Source organism: Drosophila erecta, unplaced genomic scaffold, assembly GCF_003286155.1.
Source record: "Drosophila erecta strain 14021-0224.00,06,07 unplaced genomic scaffold, DereRS2 tig00000000-arrow-pilon, whole genome shotgun sequence".
Lineage (NCBI taxonomy): Eukaryota > Metazoa > Arthropoda > Insecta > Diptera > Drosophilidae > Drosophila > Drosophila erecta.
This window is the reverse complement of record NW_020825194.1, coordinates 19,701,924-19,720,944: the sequence shown is the minus strand read 5'-3', so window position 1 is coordinate 19,720,944 and position 19,021 is coordinate 19,701,924. Positions and strand designations below refer to the sequence as shown.

Below are 19,021 nucleotides of genomic sequence, written 5' to 3'. Positions count from 1 at the left end.
GTTTTGACTTTTGAGGTAGAAATTTCGAAATCTGTTTGTTAAAGATGCACTTCATGCCAATGAAAATTCTGATCTCTCACTTGCCGAATACCACTTAGTTTTCGTTCTGGAGTCAAATTGTATTCTTTGGTTAAGCGCCAAGCCTAATAACAGGCATTTGCTAAATAAATACGGCTGCGAAATCCCTGAACCTCGCATTGCATTGGAATAAATATACTTTTACTGCTTGCTTACGGCGCCTAATTTGGGATTAAAACCTAGTATAATCCTCCTTAATCCAGTAGACAAATGTTAATTGAATTACCGTCCCTAGCCAACCGTAGAAAGATGCTTAAAAGTGTCCTTGTAATCTCATTCGAGGTGAAGTTGATAGTCCCGATTTGGTTAGTCGAGTAAATTTTTCTTTTCCAAGTAGATTCACTAGAAATGACCTAATCCTAATTTTAAATCACACCGGGAGCTGTACTTGAGGTCGAAAACGCTTTTATTTACCTTTTACAAACTTTTCAACGAACCTAGTATACCCTTGTACTCCACAAGTAATGGGTATAATTATCTTTGATTCCATTGCTGGACCTTACCATATTAAAAAAGCAGGTTGACAGCACCGAGCCGCTGTTATTTGGTATAATCTAACGGCACATTACGCGGTCACACTTTTATTTTGTCAGGAAGGGAATCGCCAGTTATAGATCACAATTGGGAAATTAAGTTAAATTGATGTGATATTTGGGTCCGCCTGAGAGAGCATGTCGCTAAACTATGAGAAGATGAGTTGGTCGGGTGAGTTTTCGGCTTTTCCCGGCTCCAAGCAGGTGCAGACCACTTCAGTGGTTACTCCCAATCGTCCGGGCTTCCGTGGACCTAAAAAATGAGGGCATGTATGAAAAGTGCCCTATCATAATCGAATAATCATCCTTCCAGATGTAAGGGATCAGTTCAAAACGTGGCGCGAGGAGACGGGGCGCCACAGCGAGGAGGTGGTCCAGCTGTGGGTTGCTGTGCTGGAGGACAAGGTGCACAAGACCGGCAACGAGCGGCATCTCATCCTGGAGCAGGTGATCATCGCGGCATTGGACACGGCTCGCTTCGACATCGCCACCAAGTGCACCAAGCAGCTGGCCCTGGAGTTCCCGGGCAGCCTGCGCGTGATGAAGTTCAAAGCGATGCGGTACGAGGCTCTGGAGCAGTACGATGAGGCCGACGAGGTCCTGGACGCAATCATAGCTAAGGACGAGACAAATGCCGCTCCCAGGAAGCGCAAGATTGCCATCCTCAAGGCCCGTGGTCGTCGCCTGGAGGCCATTAAGGAACTCAACGAGTATCTGAAGAAGTAAGAAGACTATGTTCAAGATTTATTGGAAGAAAGTAACAAAATTTCCTTCCGGCAATCTAATACTAGACATAACTCCTTATCTTACCATGTACAACAATCTCAAAAACATTTATAATTCCTTCAGGTTCATGTCTGACCAGGAGGCATGGCACGAGCTGTGCAACATGTATCTGGCTGAGGGTGAGTTTGGCAAAGCTGCCTTCTGCATGGAGGAGGTTTTGCTGCACAATCCCCATAGCCATCTAATACACCAGCGCCTGGCGGAAATACGCTATACAATGGTGAGCTATATAAGCAAGCTAAACCTTAATGAAGTCCATCTCATCAATTAATTTTCTTTCAGGGTGGCGTCGAGAATATGGAATCGGCTCGCACTTACTATTCGCAGGCCCTGAAGCTTAACCCGCATAACTTGAGGGCCCTTTATGGCATTTACTTGTGCTGCAACCATTTGGACAACTCCCGAGCTGTGAGCTCCAAGCGAAAGGAGCTGCAAAAGTTGGGTCAGTGGGCCCTTGAACAAATTTCGACAAAAAAAACGATTGTGCCATTGGAGGCTGCCTTTGGAAACCTGGAAATCAAATCGAATTGACCAATATGAGCACTAATAATTTGTGCAATAGATCCCAGGATGTAAGGATTCCAAATATTCTCGGAATTGGGTTTCCAATTTCTGTTTCTTAGGCAAGTTACATAGATAAACAAAGTAGCAGGAGTAAAAACAATTTTATAGTCAGTGCATCCGAGCTGTTTTTGGTGTTCTAGTATTGTAATCGGATAATTTAAAGCCTTGATTATTGAGGTAGTCCTTTTAACAAATATAGAATAATCAATTATCCATATTTAAAGACTTCGCTTTTCAATCCCTTATAGACGTTAAGAACGATGACTTTTTTAATTTTCCTTTATTTGGCCTCAAGTTTTTAAGCATCTGTAAAATTAATCGGGCACTGAACAAAAATAAGATTTATTCTGAATATGGTGCCTATTGTATACGTTTGTTTACTTGACTATTCGTTGAGGTCATTGACTCTTATTATTGTAAAAATTGCTTTAATGCACTAGATTAATTCTCACTAGACTCGTGCGTGTCCATCGCCATACGATTGCATATGCATATTTACTTGCATAGCACTGTAGGTGCAATCGACGACTGCAGGGCACCGAGGGCAGCGCTGATAATCCAGCGGACGGTTAAAAATAGTCCAACAATGGGACAGAAAGCAATCAGTGGATGCCCCTCCGTCCTTCGGCATATTACTTCAATTTGTGGAGGAGCCGTTGCCGTACATCCGTCCGCTGTGCGATTTTCTGGAATGCTTTGGTCGGAAGATGTCCTTGAAAGTGAGTGTGGATGCGGGTGGGGGCTTTTCCGAATTGCTGGTGGAGTCCTGACCCTGTCCTTGTGAGGAAGACTGCGTCGTATGAACTGCACTCCTGCTGGTCGGAAGTCCATCGAGATATTTTAGCTGGGGAAGCACCTGCAGTATATACTCGCGGGGTCCTTGGCCCCCGAAAACAGTGCGGATGCCAGGATTCCCCATGCAAGAGAGCTGATCCAGCGCAGGACACTGCCGTTCGATGCGGTGTATCCAGTCGGTTATATTCCGTATATCGCAATTGTTGATCCTGCAAAACAAATAGGCATTACAGCGTGGATCACTTTAAGAAGATTCATGGTAATAACCACAAGATCCTTAAGCTCGGCAAATAGGGAAAGGTGTTAATATCCAGGTTCACGTTGCGGTCCAGAATTAAAGTGTCCAGATCCTCGAAGAAGGAGAGAAATCTAAGATTTCGGAAATCATTGTGACTCAAATCGAGAAACTTAGTCTGCGCTGCAAATTTATCGGCCAGTCGCCGCGGAATGGTCTTCAGGTTCTCATAGGCCAGCGAAATGCGTCCGTTGTCCTCCAGGATGCTTTCCGTAAATGAAACATCTTCACTTGGACAACTGCTGATGGAAATGTTGCCGCTAAAGGAGTACGGATTCGGCGTAATCATCTTCCCCTCGCTGGATTCGGTCAACAGAACGTCGTTGTATTCGTAGTTCAAGCTCTCCAGTGACTGGATATTGGCACAGTTCCTGAGCACCTCCGTTAAGCAGGGATTCGATGGGCTGGAAGCGGGATATTATGACCATTACGTTGATTTTCGGATGCCCGGGTATACCTGTCTTCGGAGTTGGAGCGTTCAGAGGTCGATGTTCCAGACATAACGGCGTAAGTCTACATAACTGACAAATGATTCTCGGTGTATTTCAATCGGGATTGGGACTCCGTCGGATTGTATTTATTTTGGTCCAAAGTCGGTGGTAGACTGAGGGAAAAATTACACTTGATTCTCGCTCCGCGCAGATTATCTGGGCCTTCCGCTCCCCAAGCAAACACATACATGTGAGTGTATTGAGATAATTGTCATCTCGGTGGTCACCATTACACAGCGCACTCGAAATACACTCGGAAAAATATTTTATTCAACAGTTTGTAAAAATGTAATTATATATAAAAGCTCAGTTGGAAATTTAAATGGGCCATGAAGATAACAATTGTATTACGATTCTTTATTGCCATATTTCTATAGAAATTTGATTGTAATTTCCCAATTATTTTCTGAGTAGAATTTCTCGTTCAGATTAGTAAATGTAAGTGTACGTACACACATAAAAGTCGAGAAGGAATGGGGAACAAAACTCTTGTTGTTTCTTTTTTTGATGCTGATACTCTTCCATCGAACTATCTACGGACAGGGCGTGTTAGTTTTCCTGAACGCTTGGTATACCATTTAGTTGTTGGTTAACCGAGCTCCTTATCAAGTTAGGAGTACTTTCAGTAAGAGGGCGTAAGGTGTTTTTCCTCTCTCTTGTCTTTTATCAAACTCAGAAGCTTTGTACTACTTACGTGGCTGCAAGCAATTGGTCCATAGTATTGCGCTGAAAATAATAATTAATAATAGCTCCTCGTAATATAATTATTCATATTCACTTGTTTGTTTATTTTGTTTAAATGAATATTAAGTATGTTAAATACTGTTTACATCTTGTGTCGAGTGTCGAATGCAGGCGGAAACAGGAGGAAAACGTGAAAACATGTGGAATATGTGACTTTAATCTAGTTTTACAGCACGGCACCAGTAAAATTTATTGTTATTTTGCCTGGCTACAGCTGGTGTTAAATGCCCCATTATTATTATTTAAACAAATATGTATCTCAATATATATTACCTAGCTCCTGGCGCTCACTGAAGAGGCTTGACTGTACTTACACCTTACACACTGATCGCAACTGCCCAGGTTGACGTCTTTGGCTTTTCTCCATGCTTCGATTGGAATCACCACTCATTCATTAAGTTAATTTACCCACGAGCACTTTCGGCCGCAAGAGACCAACGGCAGCACTAGTGTGCGATTCCACTAGGCGATGTAGTGGAATTCGGAGGGGCGAGCCCCCGGCGGACTTTCGCTCTCAGCAATACCGCTCGTAGAGCTGCCTGGTACTCTGGCCTCGTACCGCCGGGGCTGGAATGGAGGAATGGAGCACGGTGAGTGGGCTAGTGGACGGCAGTCGGCTCCACGCTCTAGACCCCAATAGTTCGGCGCGGCCTGCACGCGGCAAAAGCTCAGCAAGATCGATCCGAATCAAGTCGAATCAGTTGAATCAAATTGAATCGACTTTTCGAGTGTGTGCGAGTGCGAGTGTTATTTTCGTGGCGGAGCACGGCTACAGCTGTTGTCTAATTCTCGAGCGGCGCTTGGCCTCGAGTTGCAAGTCGAGTCACTTCAAATCGCAGCGGTAATAACAAAAACAACTTTGGGCTTACATAAATATGCAATTGAACATGCGAGCATAGCAAATACTAAATTGAGTTTGTTATTGATTACTCGGGTTGCCAGTGGCAGTGGCACCACCTCCCATGCAATCGAATCGATTGTAACACGGGGAGAAATACCTAAAAACTGCTGTACTAATGTGCCGTGAAAGGAGCCAACTTTTATTTATACTTAAAAACACGAATATGAATTAACATTCCTTTTGTATTTTTTTGTTATAAAAAAAAGAATACAAATACATATAAAAAGAATACATATCCAGCTTGTGAAAAATTTTAATTAAATTTCACACATATGTAGAAGTGTGACTTCTTCAACATTTAAATTCCATTTTAAGCCGCTGTTAGTAGCTTATATTATAATACTAAAATTCGCATAAAAGTTGTCTAGTAATTAAATCTTCACTATTAAACTGCAAACTGCTAGAGGTTTCTAAGCCCAATTCGATTTCGAGATAATTAGTTGGCCAAGTGGAGCATAATTTTCTCTCTGTGCGTACCCCCACATATTTATTGATTAACTGACAACATACGACGAAGAACAACATACCCTACACCCAACCATACATCAATATCAGCTCCACCGAAAGAGGTCTTTACTCTTATCGCAGGCGCGTGTTTACCTCCCCGTGAATTTGAATGCCGATTTGTGTCGGATTGCGCGATTCGCACTTGTGGAAACTAACTGACTATTTTACTGTCTTGGCGGCTTCGCTGAGAAACAGTGGAGCGTGGCTTGCGTAATCCGTGCATGAAAATGGCATTGGCCAAATCAGGTTTTCGGCTAACAGAGCTCAAATGCCAAGACGGCCAGCCGTGACACTCTTCCATGCGGGTCGGCGGCAGCGGGTCCCCACTGTGGCCGTACTCAAGTGGACATGGGCATCTGGGAAACGAGTGAGTGCGCTGTGAGTTCATTGATTAAAAGTGCTCAGCTGACGTTGCCGTTTCTTTGTGAATCTTATCGGACCAGAGCAGCAACAAAAATAGGAAAACCAATTAAAAGCACCAATACACCGGATCGTAGGCCACTTTATGCCATGCCAAAACGATCGTGTGTAAGCGGTGTATTATTGCAGATATGTATGTTCCTACATACATATGTACATATGCACTTGTACTTTCGCAGAGCTGGCAGTCACAAAGAATCGCATCGAATCGGACCAAAGTCCAGTAAAAAAGCCCTGGCTGACTTGCAAATCGCCATAGTGCGATCACTTTCCGTGCCGATCGACGGCAATCGCTGAACTTTATCATTCGGTGGCGAAAGGTGCTAAAATCTAACTGATCGGACCGGGTAGAGACCAATCCGGTATAGTGCCTTGAAAGTGAGTCGGTAAATATTGGGCACTTTCGCACAGAGTGCTCTCCAACTGAGCAAATAGGTTTTGCTCCACCGTACCACACCAAATGGTGTGCTGGATATTGAAGGGTTCCGGATAATGAAATAGATCGTGCGGAACCGGGAGAATCGGTTTTGTAAGCTGTCGTAATGCCGGATTTCAAGGGCAGTGGTCTACAATGCGTGGAATGCTAATTTGGTGCTGCGACCTTTCTCGATGGCATTTCGGAATACGAGCACCACGTAAAATATGCAAAACCGCATTCAAAATCGTACCTAGCCATGTGTGCCGACTACGCAATACCTCTTAACCACAGGGTGTACTGATTTATTTAGGTTCCCCAACCCACAGCCAGCTCATCATATTTTCATTTTGCCAATTTGGATTTATATCGCTATTCCAACTGCGTGAGCAATCTAAAAATAATTGTTCAGTACCGGGGTATCCAACAGGCAATACGACAAAAATTTCAATTTTCAATTTGTTTGTTGCCTCTATGTTTTCGTTTATTTATGTTTGGTTTCCCCGTTTTGCGTCATGCAGGCGCATGTCTTTATCCCAAATAGACTTCCTCCAAATTTGAATATTAGTCAAATCACCAGAGCCCAAAGATAAGGTGGTGGTAAATTAAATCAAAGTCCGTCACTTATCGTTCTGTTCTTCGACTTTGAAAGCCTATGGTTCAGATATTGGTATGAATATTATATATTCACGGTTCCAGGAACTTACGCAATTGTAAATTTACAAGGCTACGAAATTGGTGATGAACATAATTGCTTCAAGTCCAAGAGTTAGATAAGCAATTCTTTCCTGGTCACTCGCTCGTTTAGTGCTTATCAAATTTGCAATACTTACAGGTATTGATTACTTAACCCATGTGATAAAACCCTTTTCCAGCAGTACAAAGTGTGTAGCGTGATTGATTTTTGGGGCTTGCCCTCGTGTGTGGCACCACTTTTTCTCATGACAAAAAAAGACAATAAATAAAATCAATGCCAGCAATGTGAACAGGGGATGAGTGAAAAGTCAGGTGGCGTCTTCCCCACATGTCAATAGATACATCATACGAGTACGAGGGTCTTAACTGGCGGCTAAAGTCTATGCGAACTCAAGCCGGGTTAATGGAATATCATATGAAAAGTATTCATTATATGGGAAATAAAAGCTCTGCTCATTTGAGCGATGGAAGGACAGGGTCAGCAACTCGGCCGCCGTGTTCCATTTTAATTTTGAATGTCGGGAAGTGTGAGCACTAATTGATCGTGTGCCTGGAATGCTAATTAGATGGTCGTACTTCACCTAGAACGTTTGATTACTCAGAACTTTTGCGCAATGCAATGGCAAACATTTCATTTAATCGGCGTCTATAGGAGCAGTATTTTTCATTTAATTTATTCAATGATATTTTATGTGCCATTTCAGGGTTTTGCGTTGAACTTACTCCCAAAACGGCACAATGACTGGATCAGGTAAGTATTTAAATTAAATCAATTAACGTGGCATCATAGGGGATATAATACTTTGTAGACAGATCGCTTTCGTATGGAAGCAATAATTTTATAAATAGTTGTTTACCACTTTCCGTCAAAATGTCACGATCAGTTTGACGCAATGCTCAAAAATATAATTTATAGCATACTTATGGGAATATAAATGCAATTGTTTCATGTAGAATTGTTGTGTACTAAGTCAAATACTTTTTCTCTGATTAAACCTCTGACGGCATACATAAAAATATATAATTACAAGTTTCAATTGCAGTCATTTCGAAATCGTTTTATTTGTAACTTATATGTAGAAGATAATCTTATATATTGGTGGATCGTTGTACCCACTCACTGATTAACAGATATTTATAACCTTATTGTTAACCCCTTCTTTCCTTAATCTACCTTTCAGTCCAAGATCCGAAATGGAGCCTGGAGCGCCGTGAGTCATCTGGCCATTTGGTGTGGCGCAAGGACTCACCGGAGTCGAAAGTGCGTTTTCGGTTCGACGTCGAGGTCCTGGAGTTCGAGAGGCATCCTCACGAGGAGCTGGAGGACAAGGAGGATCACTTCTCGATGACCAATCTCTCGGCGACAATGGCCATGTGCGCCACCTGCGTGGCCGTGGTGGCGGTCTCCTTGTTCCTGCCCTGGTATTTGATGGAAAAAGTGGGATCGCTTTAAAAAAACGGGCCTCAAAGGCCCTGCTTTTTGTATATAGATACCCGGACGGTATTAAGTAGACCCTTGTACATAAACAAGCGTAGATTTATCTATTTGTAAATAGTACGTACGTTGTATATAGACCATAGACCTGTGGTTTTTTTAAAGATAGAGTTTGAAAAACTCTAGGTGCAATACGAGTGCGACAGTGACTGCTAAAGCCAAACTATGGAATGTGGATTTAATTTTAGGACGTGTAAATTCTCATAAGTTTAGTCCTATGAAAGATCACAACGATAGTTAATGGAATAAACGAAATGCTTGCCCTTTAAAGTAACATCATTTGTTCTTGGAACCCAAGGGGTCATATCTGCAGTATGCAATAAAAGAGTTTACAAGATCACGAGAATGAGAATCCTCAACAGAAGCCAGTACAATAAATGTTTATCACGCACAATGTAGACACTGCTCGGAATTGAAAGCAACCAATTAGACCATCGGATGGACATAATGAACTTCTCAACTTCTGGAGCTCTGCACCAATTTAAGGTAACAATCATCCCCTGCAGATGCTGCATCCCCTAACCAGCATCCCCCGGCAAGGACATGCGATGAGGGTTGATGGCGTAATCCCGTTTCGGTGCCTTGATTAAAATTCTTCCCTCTTTATGGCCACGCTAAAAGCGCACAGGCATTCAATAAAATGCAGTGCTATCAAATCATTGGGCAACGATGGCAAAAATGGCCGATTCGCACGTCAGAAAGTAAAGTTTACGACCCACCCCTTGTAAAGACCAAACTACTTTGAAGAACTAATGGAAACAATGATTAAAAGAAAGCTCTAATATTTGTTTACTTTTTACATCTAATATGTACAAATTTAGCAAAACAATTTCACTGGCCTTTAAAACCACCTCTCCATTTCGAGTTCCTTGTGTTCTGCCACTTTGTCTTGTGCTTTGTATAAACAATTTATCAAGAATAATTTTAAAAGTAATTTTGAAAAAGTTTTTAAATTGAACGCCACATCTGAGAAATTTCCTAATATTTTTACTCCAAAAAATTAGTTGTTTGTCGTTTGCAGATTTGCAGATATTAACAATTAGCCAGTATTGCCCTTATACATTTAATGATAATTAGGTGTACATACTTTAAGTGATCGCATTTAAAGAGCTAGAGTACTTAGCTGCCAGCACTTATGCCTGGGGCAGGCGATAAGAACCCACTCTGCTTAAATATTCCACATTTAATTTCAATCAAGTCAAGCCTTTCAACTCGACTAAGAGTGCGCTTCAACCCCAAGCTATAATGAAGTTCACTCATCCGAGTGGACACTTTGCCTACGTCAGAGTCGAAATTGATTTCCGTAATCTGCCGAGGAATACTGCATGGGGTGAAGTTGTGATTATGATAAGCGCCCAAGGGGGAAAGGGGGGCGCAGAGATAAGAGGCCGCTTCGTGATAAGATTCTCATAAATGTGGCGATCTTTTATTTGAACCGCTGCTGATACTCGCTTTTTGGTTTTTCTTTGCTTACTTGCTCTTTACTTGCCGTATCTCTGTGCTTCCACACGATCGTGCTGCCTCCCAATAAACCCGGTGCAGTGAGTCAGTTTGTTGTGTGCCCCAGTCGCGAGCGGACGATCCGTGAGATCGCAGATCGCTCTAGATACAAATACATTAGGCAAACAGATCGATCGGTTGGCGATCTCGTTTGGATTCGAAACGCGGGACGATCTAGTCCGATCGGAGATCTCCAGCAGAACTGACGTTGTGCCTCCGCCAAATATTCGAATAGGATACACATAGTCTAGGTGGTATCCAGCACTTGCACTGGATGATTAGAGCCGGTCTCCCAGCTGCATAGACCGTAAGAAGTCGGAATAAAACGCGACAAAGCCGAGCATACTTTATAACCTGTTTCGGATCCGCCTAAGTGTAAGTCTCCGAAGGTCGTTCGCTCGTTTTGAATAAGTTCTGACACTGAATACGTTGTTTGTTTTTATTCGAACTGCTGGCTGACTTTTGTTTTTTATTCTTTGTCTGCTCTCAGCGCCTGCAGAATGGCCAAAATGCCAGAGACAACGTTTGCCGACCTGAGTCTGGCTGATAAGGTAACTATAACCATGGGGGAAAACCGCATAGGGAATACTAATTAGCCACTCGAAGCTAGTAGGTGTGTTGGCCAGATTCCCACAACTGGTTTCAATAGCCGAACTTGGCGATTAAAATAAAAATAGCACGTGACACTGCCCCTACCAAACAAAGCGTCCAAAGACGTTCTCTGAACAATAAATTAATGCAATTCATTCACCTCGAAGCGTTTAATACACTCCGTGAAAGTGGTCGAGTAAAAAATTCAGTACATCAGCGTCGATTGTAACCCTTTAACAGGGGTCAAGCTGAACTAAATTATCACAGTTTGGGACTAGAACTAAGCAAAACACATCTACATGTAACATAAATTACATTGCCCACCACATGGCCGCTATAAATCATTCGAGTGAGTTTCATCTTATTAGCTCTGCAGACTTTCAACTTGTAATCAAAATATTGATCTGCTGGGCCATGAGTAGATAGTGGAAAAGTATAATGTTGTGGATACAAGTGCATGTTTATTCCATATGGCCGGAGAAACGTAAACAACAATCGACTCACTGGCCACGCTATACAGTCGTAGATTTCATTAATTCAACTGTTTACATACACTCCGGGAGGCCACAGACGTAGGTCTGGATTGTAGATCTATATTCGCGATTTCATATCTCTCGAAATCAATTGGCGCGACGAATTATCGCCGGTATGCTAAACGATGCCAATTAGTGACCAACTGCGAATGTATTTCCATCGGTTTTTCTCTGCACTTAAATCTGGATTTAGCTGGAAACGACGCAAAAGTCGCGCCTTCAAATGGTTTTTCATCAAAAATTAATCAATCCCTATAATACTCACATATGTGCGATTTGGCATGCTTTATATTCGATGGCAATTTGTTAATTGGAAAGTGCAATAAATTCATGAGCTTGTGAATCGAATCCATTACCCCTGATTATGCGGTATATTTTACAAATCTGGTTAGCCGAGGGAGTGGAATCGAATTCATTAGATCTGAGCAAATATATTGTGTATTTATTAACACGTGAACGTGGTGCTAAAATATGCAAAAACACCTGATTATAGTTAAAATAGAATAAGTCAATTGTTTTCTCTTGCATGGAGTGATCTCGTATTTGTAAAGATTTTGTTGTGTTATTTTCTCCCTTTTGTATCACATGATTTATGTTAATCCCAATGAGTTTAGCATCTATTGAGAGCTTGTCAAGTACTTTTTATCATACGTGCAATTAAACAATGTAATTTGCGGCTCGACAAGAGGAAATTCAAGCAACGCTTAGCTTATTCTTTTATAAATATTCTTTTAATTAAATAGACTGCTGTGAAGAAGTCAAGTATCGAGGCTCGGCGGTTTTCAGATGTGTCCACCTGCTCATTCAGTTCCAGTAAGTACTACAACATTTTAAAACCGGATAATTTAAAAGTCTAAGTTGTAATGCATATTAACAGCCAAAAAGGTTGAAATGTAATGATATCTATCTATAATGAATCATACAAGATAACCGTGTTTTCTGTTTTAATATCGCTTCTTGTATTTGAACTTACTTAGCACCCTTTTTAATCCGACAGCCTGTTTCACTGGAAGCTCCGACGAGGACGACGTCTCCCCGAAGGACAACCATCAGCGCAACTCCGCCGGAGGCACCGACTTTTGCGTGAAGAGCATTTCGAAGAGTGCGTTTGGGAGGCGGGAGATCGAGATCGCCGAGTCGGAGATGCCGGGCATTATGACGCTGAGGAAGAGGGCGAGGGATGAGAAGCCCCTGAAGGGAGCGAATATCGTCGGATGCACCCACGTCAATGCTCAGTCGGCAGTGCTGATCGAGACGCTCGTCCAACTGGGCGCCACTGTTCGCTGGGCTGCCTGCAACATTTATTCCACACAAAACGCAGTTGCCGCCGCTCTGGCAGAGGCGGGAATTCCGATCTACGCCTGGCGCGGAGAGACGGAGGAGGAGTTCTGGTGGTGCCTGGACAGGGTCATCCACTCCGATGGCTGGCAGCCGAACCTGATCCTGGATGACGGGGGCGATGCCACGCACCTTATGCTGAAGAAGTACCCGGACTACTTCAAGGCCATTCGGGGCATTGTGGAGGAGAGTGTGACCGGGGTGCACCGGCTGTACATGCTGTCAAAGGGCGGAAAACTTACTGTTCCGGCCATCAACGTCAACGACTCAGTGACCAAGAACAAGTTTGATACTTTCTACACGTGTCGTGACTCCATCCTGGACAGGTGAGTTCAGATATTCATGATAGAACTTAGATGATAGAAATTAGATGTTGTAAGGTTTGACTAATCCTTTCTAAAAATCTTCTTTCAGTCTGAAACGCACCACGGACATTATGTTTGGCGGCAAGCAGGTGGTGATCTGCGGGTACGGAGATGTGGGCAAGGGCTGTGCCCAGTCCCTGAAGGGCCAAGGATGCATTGTCTATGTTACGGAGGTGGATCCCATATGCGCTCTACAAGCTGCCATGGATGGATTCCGTGTGGTGCGGCTCAACGAGGTCATAAAGACCGTGGATGTGGTGGTTACGGCAACGGGAAACAAAAATGTAATCACCAGGGATCACATGAATCGCATGAAGAATGGGTGTATACTCTGCAATATGGGGCATTCCTGCTCGGAGATTGATGTGGTATGTATACGGTATGACTTCAAATTGGCCTTCATCTATTAAACTGATCTTAAACCCTATCAGAATGGCTTGCATACACCGGAACTAACGTGGGAGCGTGTCCGTTCCCAAGTGGACCACATCAGGTGGCCGGATGGCAGGATGATCATTTTGCTGGCCGAGGGCAGGCTGGTGAATCTCTCCTGTTCCACCATATCCTCGTTTGTCGTATCCGTGGCCTCCTCCACCCAGGCCTTGGCCTTGATTGAACTCTTCTCAGCGCCAGGAAGATATAAGTCGGATGTCTACCTGCTGCCAAAGAAAATGGGTAGGTTATTACATTGCTAGCTATATAATTCTTGTAGTAAATTAACATACTTTCAGATGAATACGTGGCCAGTTTGCATCTCGCCACCTTCGACGCTCATCTCACAGAGCTCACGGATGAGCAGTCCAAATTTATGGGCTTAAACAAGGCCGGGCCTTTTAAAGCCAATTACTACAGGTTCGTTCACTAGCTCTCCTTTCCAATCAGCAATTTAACTTATGTTATTTTATTTCATTCGCAGATATTAATCAGTATTCAATGTGTTATCCTGTTATTCTCGTTCTGTAATTTTGATATTATTTAGCAAATATATGAAAATACATTTTAATGCAAATGGTTTAAATTTTGGTGCATAAAATCACTATTAGGGACGTTAGTGTTTTCACTAATTTTTTTTAGCAAAGAATTGCAATTATAAAAAATTATAATAAAAATATTGCTGATATTATCTTATCAGTCTGATAAATTTGGTTCAAGTCCTATTCCAATTAGGCAAATATAACTAACAAATTCTGTAAAATCTAGCATTACGGTTCGTGTTTAGGCTAAAGCCAATTTTACACATGCGAAATTACAAAAGTTCTACATCAAGCGTCTACACGGCGCTGTCAATTTACATTGGACTTACATGAAAGGCCTTACATAATATTTTCCGGCTCTACCGAAAATGGCTTGCTTATAAAATTACTGATTTCTAATTAAAAAATTGAAGCTAAAAATATTAGTACCAAAAAAAAAATTAATATTTCGGAAAATATATACTTATACTTATTAAAATAGTTCTTAAAATTCTCAGTAGCTATATTTTGAATTGCCAAAATGTAATACATTTTTCATGATTTAACTTTACCAAATCACACTTTTGTTCACTCAATTATCATTGCCGATGGGTTCCATATTAAAGGAGCTTGTAAGCCAGATAAAAGAAATACAGTCCGATTTGAGGAATGCCAGCCATTTAGGACCAGATAGCACGGATTGGAGCCTCAATGAAGTTCGCAAAATGAAGATCTGCTTGGGGAAAGTAATTCTTTTCACAAGGTCTTTGAGGGAGACATTTGCCGAAAGTCAAGAGTCCGGTACAGTTCTGTTACGATGTAAGTTCTTATTTCGAAGTGGCAATATATAACTATATATGTACATAGGTACTCGGTACATTAAGCGTTTGTCTATTATTCTGCCACTACTTGAGACTGAAGAAAGCTTAAATAGAGTGAATAAAACGCTCTTTCAGCTGGACGTTGATACCATTCTTTTTGAACTGGAGTGTATTGTCAAGGAGGCCCTAAAATCTTCTTCGGGGTCGAAATTTGCCAATCAAGAGCTATGTTCTACTACTCCGGAAACTTCTTTAAAAGAAAGTCAGATTTGTGAGTTAAATAAATTGCGGTTAATGTTGAGAAATGCGGAGAAAAAAAAGGAGCTAGAAGCAATGGGTCACAATTTAATGATAATGAAGGAGAAAACCTTGGTCCTTCAGGCCTGCAGAAATCAAGAGGCAGCGGAACAGAGACTAGCTGAGGAGCAGGATCGCACCAAGGCACTCGAAGAATGTTTGTCCAACTACCAAATACAGTTGAAGAACATCACCGAACAGTATCAGAAATTGAAGGAAGCCAGCCAGCAATTAATTAGGGAGAGACATAAGATTAGGCCACAGAAAAGATTTCCCCAAAGTTGGAATGCGCAAGTAGTGCAAAGAAAAAGCAGAATATCGACTAGGAAAAGTCTCGTACGGAAGTCGGTTAAGCTAAGTCAATCGGAACGGGAAACTCTTATAAAACTGAAGATCCGTCTTAGTGAGGAAAAAGAGATTAAGGTGAGAGCCAAGAGCGCAATGTGTAAAATTAAAAAGGACATGGACGACCTATATTACGGGAAAGGACAGCTGCGATTTGGGTTAGAAAAAGAGACCAAATCAAATACAAATGCAAGTCGGAGGTTAAGAAAAAACAGTAAGAATACTTTGGTCGTCATTGACAAAGCCTTGAGTGCTCTTTCCCATTACAACAGACTTAAATTTCCGGACTGCAGCTTCAAGTTGAGCCGCCTTATGGAATGTCTTTATGGCAACATGACTACGATCCGAAGAAGATGGATCCGAAAAATAGGCAGTGCAGTGGGACGAAAACCAAGCTATTTCAATAGTAAAACTCGCTTTTTGCCAAGGCCACCAATAGCAGTTTCTTTGTCACGCCAGCTTTTCTGGGATAAGATCTACAAGCCCTGCACCCAGATAACACCTTTGGCGTCCAAAGCGAGCTTAATCCCGGTTTTTCCGAAGATAAAGTCCAAATCCCTACTTAAAAAGCTACCATCAGCGCCTTTAGTTCCACGTACTGTGCCGTCCCGCGTTTCCTGTACAGCATCGGTGCCAAAGTACGTGGGAAAAACATTCGGCGATCGACGCCTCAGCCTGCTCCGCTGGTGCCAAGAAAGGGTTAAACCATACGGAATTCCCATGTACGAGTTCAGTGCCTCGTGGAGTAGTGGCCATGCTCTGTGCGCCATCATCCACTCCTACCGTCCCGACCTGGTTGACAAAACATATCTCGACCATAGGAAAGCCCAGGAGGCCTTGGCATATGGCGTTAAAATGGCCAAGTCCCTTGGTGTGTCTGAATCCGTCGACCTTATTGACGAGCTCCGCAATGGACGTCCTAACCTAGAGAAGGTTGTCGATTTCGTGGAGGAGCTGCATGACTTTCTGGAACCAGGTGTATAACGCAAATTGTCAAATATAATTTTTAAATATAACTAAATATATATTTTAAAACGTTCAGGAAAGCAAAATCAAATCAGGTTATTATACCTGTTACTCGTAGAGTAAGAGGGTATACTAGATTCGCTAACACTAGATTCGAAAAGTATGTAACAGGCAGAAGGAAACGTTTTCGCCATATAAAAAAATATATATTTTTTTGATCAGGATCAATAGCCGAGTCGAACTGGTCATGTCCGTCTGTCCGTCTATTCTTTTTTTTTTCATTTTATTACTTTTCCCCAATTTCTACCGATATTCCACTAGCTGAGTACGGGGTATCTGATAGTCGGGGAACTCGACCATAGCATTCTATCTTCTTTTTGTATTGTAAACATTTTCATTCGTCGCAATACTTTTACTTAATTTTAAGGCTGAACATTTATAATAGGTATACCAAAGGTATATCACACTTGCTATTACAAGAAGAAGCAGTTATCAGTTAATAAGACATTTATTTTTTATTACGAATGTGCTTTTTATAAAAGCCGGCGGCCTTTTCGATTTAGGATAGTTTGATAATTCATTGGCCTTGAATAAATTGGAACAAAATTTGCGAAGGGGATACAGCAAGTTTAGCAAATATTTTCAAGAAGATAGTGTTCAAAGGATTTGCTTTCCAAAATTAACATTTAGAACACTTAGGCTTGCATTAAAAAATATATAATCTGCTGCGTTTCTACGGGTCCTTTTGATCATGGATAAGGGAATTGGGCCAGTAGCTTATCATGCCGAGGATAATCTTCTGTTTGGCTCGCGGTCCGCTCAGTGGATTCAACTGCATCACGAAGGTGACCATCCAGGCCAAGTAGCAGCACACTACCGTGAGGATCACACAGCTCCGGATGAGACCACGCTCCTCGTATCGGTAGGACACCAGGAAGCCAATGATGGCGAATAGCAGCCAGAACAAGGTGATGACCGTGAATGCCACGTACTTATCCATTTCCGGAGAGTTTGCCAGCTGGCTGAATGTTAAGTTCTGACAAGTTTCCACCCTGTGTCCTGGATCTCGGAGCTTGGGCAATCCCAATTTGGGTGCCTGCACTCATAAACTTTTATGGCTGCGAACATTTCGATATTTTATGGCAAACAGCGGAGGCTGCAGGCGCACTGGAGCGCGAAGGCTGTAAATGGAAAACTGTATACATTTTCCGAGTGCTGGAGCGGTCCATAAAACTGCTGCACGCATCCTGACTAAGCGCAAAATCCGTTTTACGAGACTGCCAGCTCTCCAGTTATCCTGCCATCCTTCCCGGGATCATCCCCTCCGATGTCCTGATGATGCCATAAGTGCCCAGGCGCGTCTCATAAAATGGCGGCTGTGCAATGGCAATGCAATGTGGTGGTGGTGTAATCGAGTTTTCCCCAAGTAGCAATAAATGTTAATGGCGACATCGAATTTTCCATTTTCTCGCCATAAGTATCAAGACGTCCGGTGCCAAGCCAGCGGTTATTTCGCGGCAATGGCCATCTTTAATTCCGTTTCGATGCGGGGGGAAACTCATGGCCTCATAGAGAGTGAAATACAGTAGCCGGCTCCAGAGTACTCGTACAACTTCGCACATCGACCACCGTCAGAAACTAAAAACTGGGAAGGTAGTACAGCCGAAAGGTAACCGAGTTTCGGTGCCAGATCGATTCGGTGTCGTAAATCACCGGACAGAGGTCTCTCGGAGTTGGAGTCGCAAGCAAATGCAAATCGGGCTAAATGTGTGATTTCCCCTTTAACACGGTCGGCATTTAAGAAGAATCCGAGCTCTGGCCGAGCCCGAAACAAAGCCATGCTGCCAAATTCTGGGGCACCGCGTTATCGGTTCCGGTGAGGGTTTGTCTTGTCACTTCTTTGACAAGCCGTCAAAATATTTGACTTCAAGTCGTTCCGCCAGCAGTGTGGGTGCAAAGAGGTGCGTGACTGATTTGAATAGGTTTGCATCAGGGCAACTTCCCCAGTTATCCTTCACAGTCCCACCGACACACCATATTCTTGGTTAAAGCTAAGCCGCATATTCAATTATTCGTACATCCATTATTGTTATATTTGTTCAGCTTAATATACTTTATATACAGTACTTAATATACTTAATAAGCTCAAACACAAGTTGAAGCGCAGCATGAACTTCATCGATGCTATGTGTTTTTAAGGCCCAGAACCAAAAAATATTTTAAAAAAATAACAGGTTCGACCTTAGAGTCAATCTGGGGCGTATTGCAACAAGTTTAAGTTGTAGCGCACCTGTTCTCCGTGGTTCTTATTGCAACTGCGTTGGATGGTCTGAGCGAAGACACTAGAATATTCCAAAATTCGAGTTCCTACATATTATTTTCTTGTAGCCCTATAATTCCCAACTAGTTCTAGTGAGGACTGTAAGGCATGTCTTCTAATTTAGAGTCAATATTTCGAGTAATCTGTCTTACCGGTCGAGCAGTGAGTGTATGTGTAGTGTATGTATGTATGTATATGTATGTATGTATATGTATGTATGTATGTATGTATGTATGTATGTATGTGTATGTATGTATTTATGTATGTATGTA

The 19,021-nt window shown here is 42.4% G+C and overlaps 6 protein-coding genes across 10 annotated transcripts; 4 read left to right on the top strand and 2 right to left on the bottom strand.

The window, feature by feature from the left end:
• Positions 1 to 611: 611 nt before the first annotated feature.
• Positions 612 to 2,184, top strand: LOC6552357 (ER membrane protein complex subunit 2). Its single transcript, XM_001979785.3, has 4 exons — positions 612 to 783; positions 925 to 1,333; positions 1,461 to 1,617; positions 1,680 to 2,184. The coding sequence occupies exons 1-4, from the start codon at positions 750 to 752 to the stop codon at positions 1,926 to 1,928; spliced, it is 849 nt and encodes a 282-aa protein (XP_001979821.1). The 5' UTR covers positions 612 to 749; the 3' UTR covers positions 1,929 to 2,184.
• A 40-nt stretch (positions 2,185 to 2,224) lies between these two features.
• LOC6552358 lies at positions 2,225 to 4,688 on the bottom strand. Of its 2 annotated transcripts, XM_026984027.1 has the most exons (4): positions 4,601 to 4,688; positions 3,509 to 4,268; positions 3,024 to 3,455; positions 2,225 to 2,965 (listed from the first exon to the last, which is right to left on the bottom strand). In XM_026984027.1, the coding sequence occupies exons 2-4, from the start codon at positions 3,550 to 3,552 to the stop codon at positions 2,599 to 2,601; spliced, it is 843 nt and encodes a 280-aa protein (XP_026839828.1). In that variant the 5' UTR covers positions 3,553 to 4,268; positions 4,601 to 4,688; the 3' UTR covers positions 2,225 to 2,598. The 2 variants fall into 2 exon arrangements, with proteins under 2 accessions (XP_026839828.1, XP_001979822.1); XM_001979786.3 differs by having other exon boundaries at positions 3,509 to 4,648.
• A 60-nt stretch (positions 4,689 to 4,748) lies between these two features.
• Positions 4,749 to 8,990, top strand: LOC6552359. Of its 3 annotated transcripts, none has more exons than XM_026984044.1 (3): positions 4,749 to 4,876; positions 7,930 to 7,976; positions 8,407 to 8,990. In XM_026984044.1, exons 2-3 carry the CDS (start codon positions 7,964 to 7,966, stop codon positions 8,676 to 8,678), a joined length of 285 nt encoding a protein of 94 aa, XP_026839845.1. In that variant the 5' UTR covers positions 4,749 to 4,876; positions 7,930 to 7,963; the 3' UTR covers positions 8,679 to 8,990. The 3 variants fall into 3 exon arrangements, with proteins under 3 accessions (XP_026839845.1, XP_015009752.1, XP_026839835.1); XM_015154266.2 differs by having other exon boundaries at positions 4,749 to 5,127; XM_026984034.1 differs by lacking the exon at positions 4,749 to 4,876 and adding an exon at positions 5,558 to 6,492.
• A 53-nt stretch (positions 8,991 to 9,043) lies between these two features.
• LOC6552360 (putative adenosylhomocysteinase 2) lies at positions 9,044 to 14,048 on the top strand. Of its 2 annotated transcripts, XM_001979788.3 has the most exons (8): positions 10,139 to 10,595; positions 10,711 to 10,771; positions 12,088 to 12,157; positions 12,342 to 13,008; positions 13,097 to 13,415; positions 13,479 to 13,722; positions 13,779 to 13,899; positions 13,964 to 14,048. In XM_001979788.3, the coding sequence occupies exons 2-8, from the start codon at positions 10,721 to 10,723 to the stop codon at positions 13,968 to 13,970; spliced, it is 1,479 nt and encodes a 492-aa protein (XP_001979824.1). In that variant the 5' UTR covers positions 10,139 to 10,595; positions 10,711 to 10,720; the 3' UTR covers positions 13,971 to 14,048. The 2 variants fall into 2 exon arrangements, with proteins under 2 accessions (XP_026839812.1, XP_001979824.1); XM_026984011.1 differs by lacking the exons at positions 10,139 to 10,595; positions 10,711 to 10,771 and adding an exon at positions 9,044 to 9,206 and having other exon boundaries at positions 13,964 to 14,021.
• A 662-nt stretch (positions 14,049 to 14,710) lies between these two features.
• LOC6552361 (cytospin-A) lies at positions 14,711 to 16,447 on the top strand. The gene is made up of 2 exons (XM_001979789.3): positions 14,711 to 14,819; positions 14,868 to 16,447. The coding sequence occupies exons 1-2, from the start codon at positions 14,726 to 14,728 to the stop codon at positions 16,445 to 16,447; spliced, it is 1,674 nt and encodes a 557-aa protein (XP_001979825.3). The 5' UTR covers positions 14,711 to 14,725.
• Positions 16,448 to 16,956: 509 nt separating this feature from the next.
• LOC6552467 (V-type proton ATPase subunit e 1) lies at positions 16,957 to 17,477 on the bottom strand. Its single transcript, XM_001979790.3, has one exon. The coding sequence runs from the start codon at positions 17,427 to 17,429 to the stop codon at positions 17,163 to 17,165; it is 267 nt and encodes an 88-aa protein (XP_001979826.1). The 5' UTR covers positions 17,430 to 17,477; the 3' UTR covers positions 16,957 to 17,162.
• Positions 17,478 to 19,021: the final 1,544 nt, after the last annotated feature.

Bases quoted from the DNA above. Each gene is read 5' to 3' on its own strand.
- LOC6552357 (XM_001979785.3), top strand. From the start codon at position 750: ATGTCGCTAAACTATGAGAAGATGAGTTGGTCGG. The intron at 784-924 runs GTGAGTTTTCGG...TCATCCTTCCAG, and splicing joins TGAGAAGATGAGTTGGTCGG to ATGTAAGGGATCAGTTCAAA. The intron at 1,334-1,460 runs GTAAGAAGACTA...TAATTCCTTCAG, and splicing joins CTCAACGAGTATCTGAAGAA to GTTCATGTCTGACCAGGAGG.
- LOC6552358 (XM_026984027.1), bottom strand. From the start codon at position 3,552: ATGTCTGGAACATCGACCTCTGAACGCTCCAACTCCGAAGACAG. The intron at 3,456-3,508 runs GTATACCCGGGC...TCCCGCTTCCAG, and splicing joins CGCTCCAACTCCGAAGACAG to CCCATCGAATCCCTGCTTAA. The intron at 2,966-3,023 runs GTTATTACCATG...TTTGTTTTGCAG, and splicing joins CCGAGCTTAAGGATCTTGTG to GATCAACAATTGCGATATAC.
- LOC6552360 (XM_001979788.3), top strand. From the start codon at position 10,721: ATGGCCAAAATGCCAGAGACAACGTTTGCCGACCTGAGTCTGGCTGAT. The intron at 12,158-12,341 runs GTAAGTACTACA...TTAATCCGACAG, and splicing joins CACCTGCTCATTCAGTTCCA to CCTGTTTCACTGGAAGCTCC. The intron at 13,723-13,778 runs GTAGGTTATTAC...ACATACTTTCAG, and splicing joins CCTGCTGCCAAAGAAAATGG to ATGAATACGTGGCCAGTTTG.
- LOC6552361 (XM_001979789.3), top strand. From the start codon at position 14,726: ATGAAGATCTGCTTGGGGAAAGTAATTCTTTTCACAAGGTCTTTGAGG. The intron at 14,820-14,867 runs GTAAGTTCTTAT...ATATGTACATAG, and splicing joins CGGTACAGTTCTGTTACGAT to GTACTCGGTACATTAAGCGT.
- LOC6552467 (XM_001979790.3), bottom strand. From the start codon at position 17,429: ATGGATAAGTACGTGGCATTCACGGTCATCACCTTGTTCTGGCTGCTA.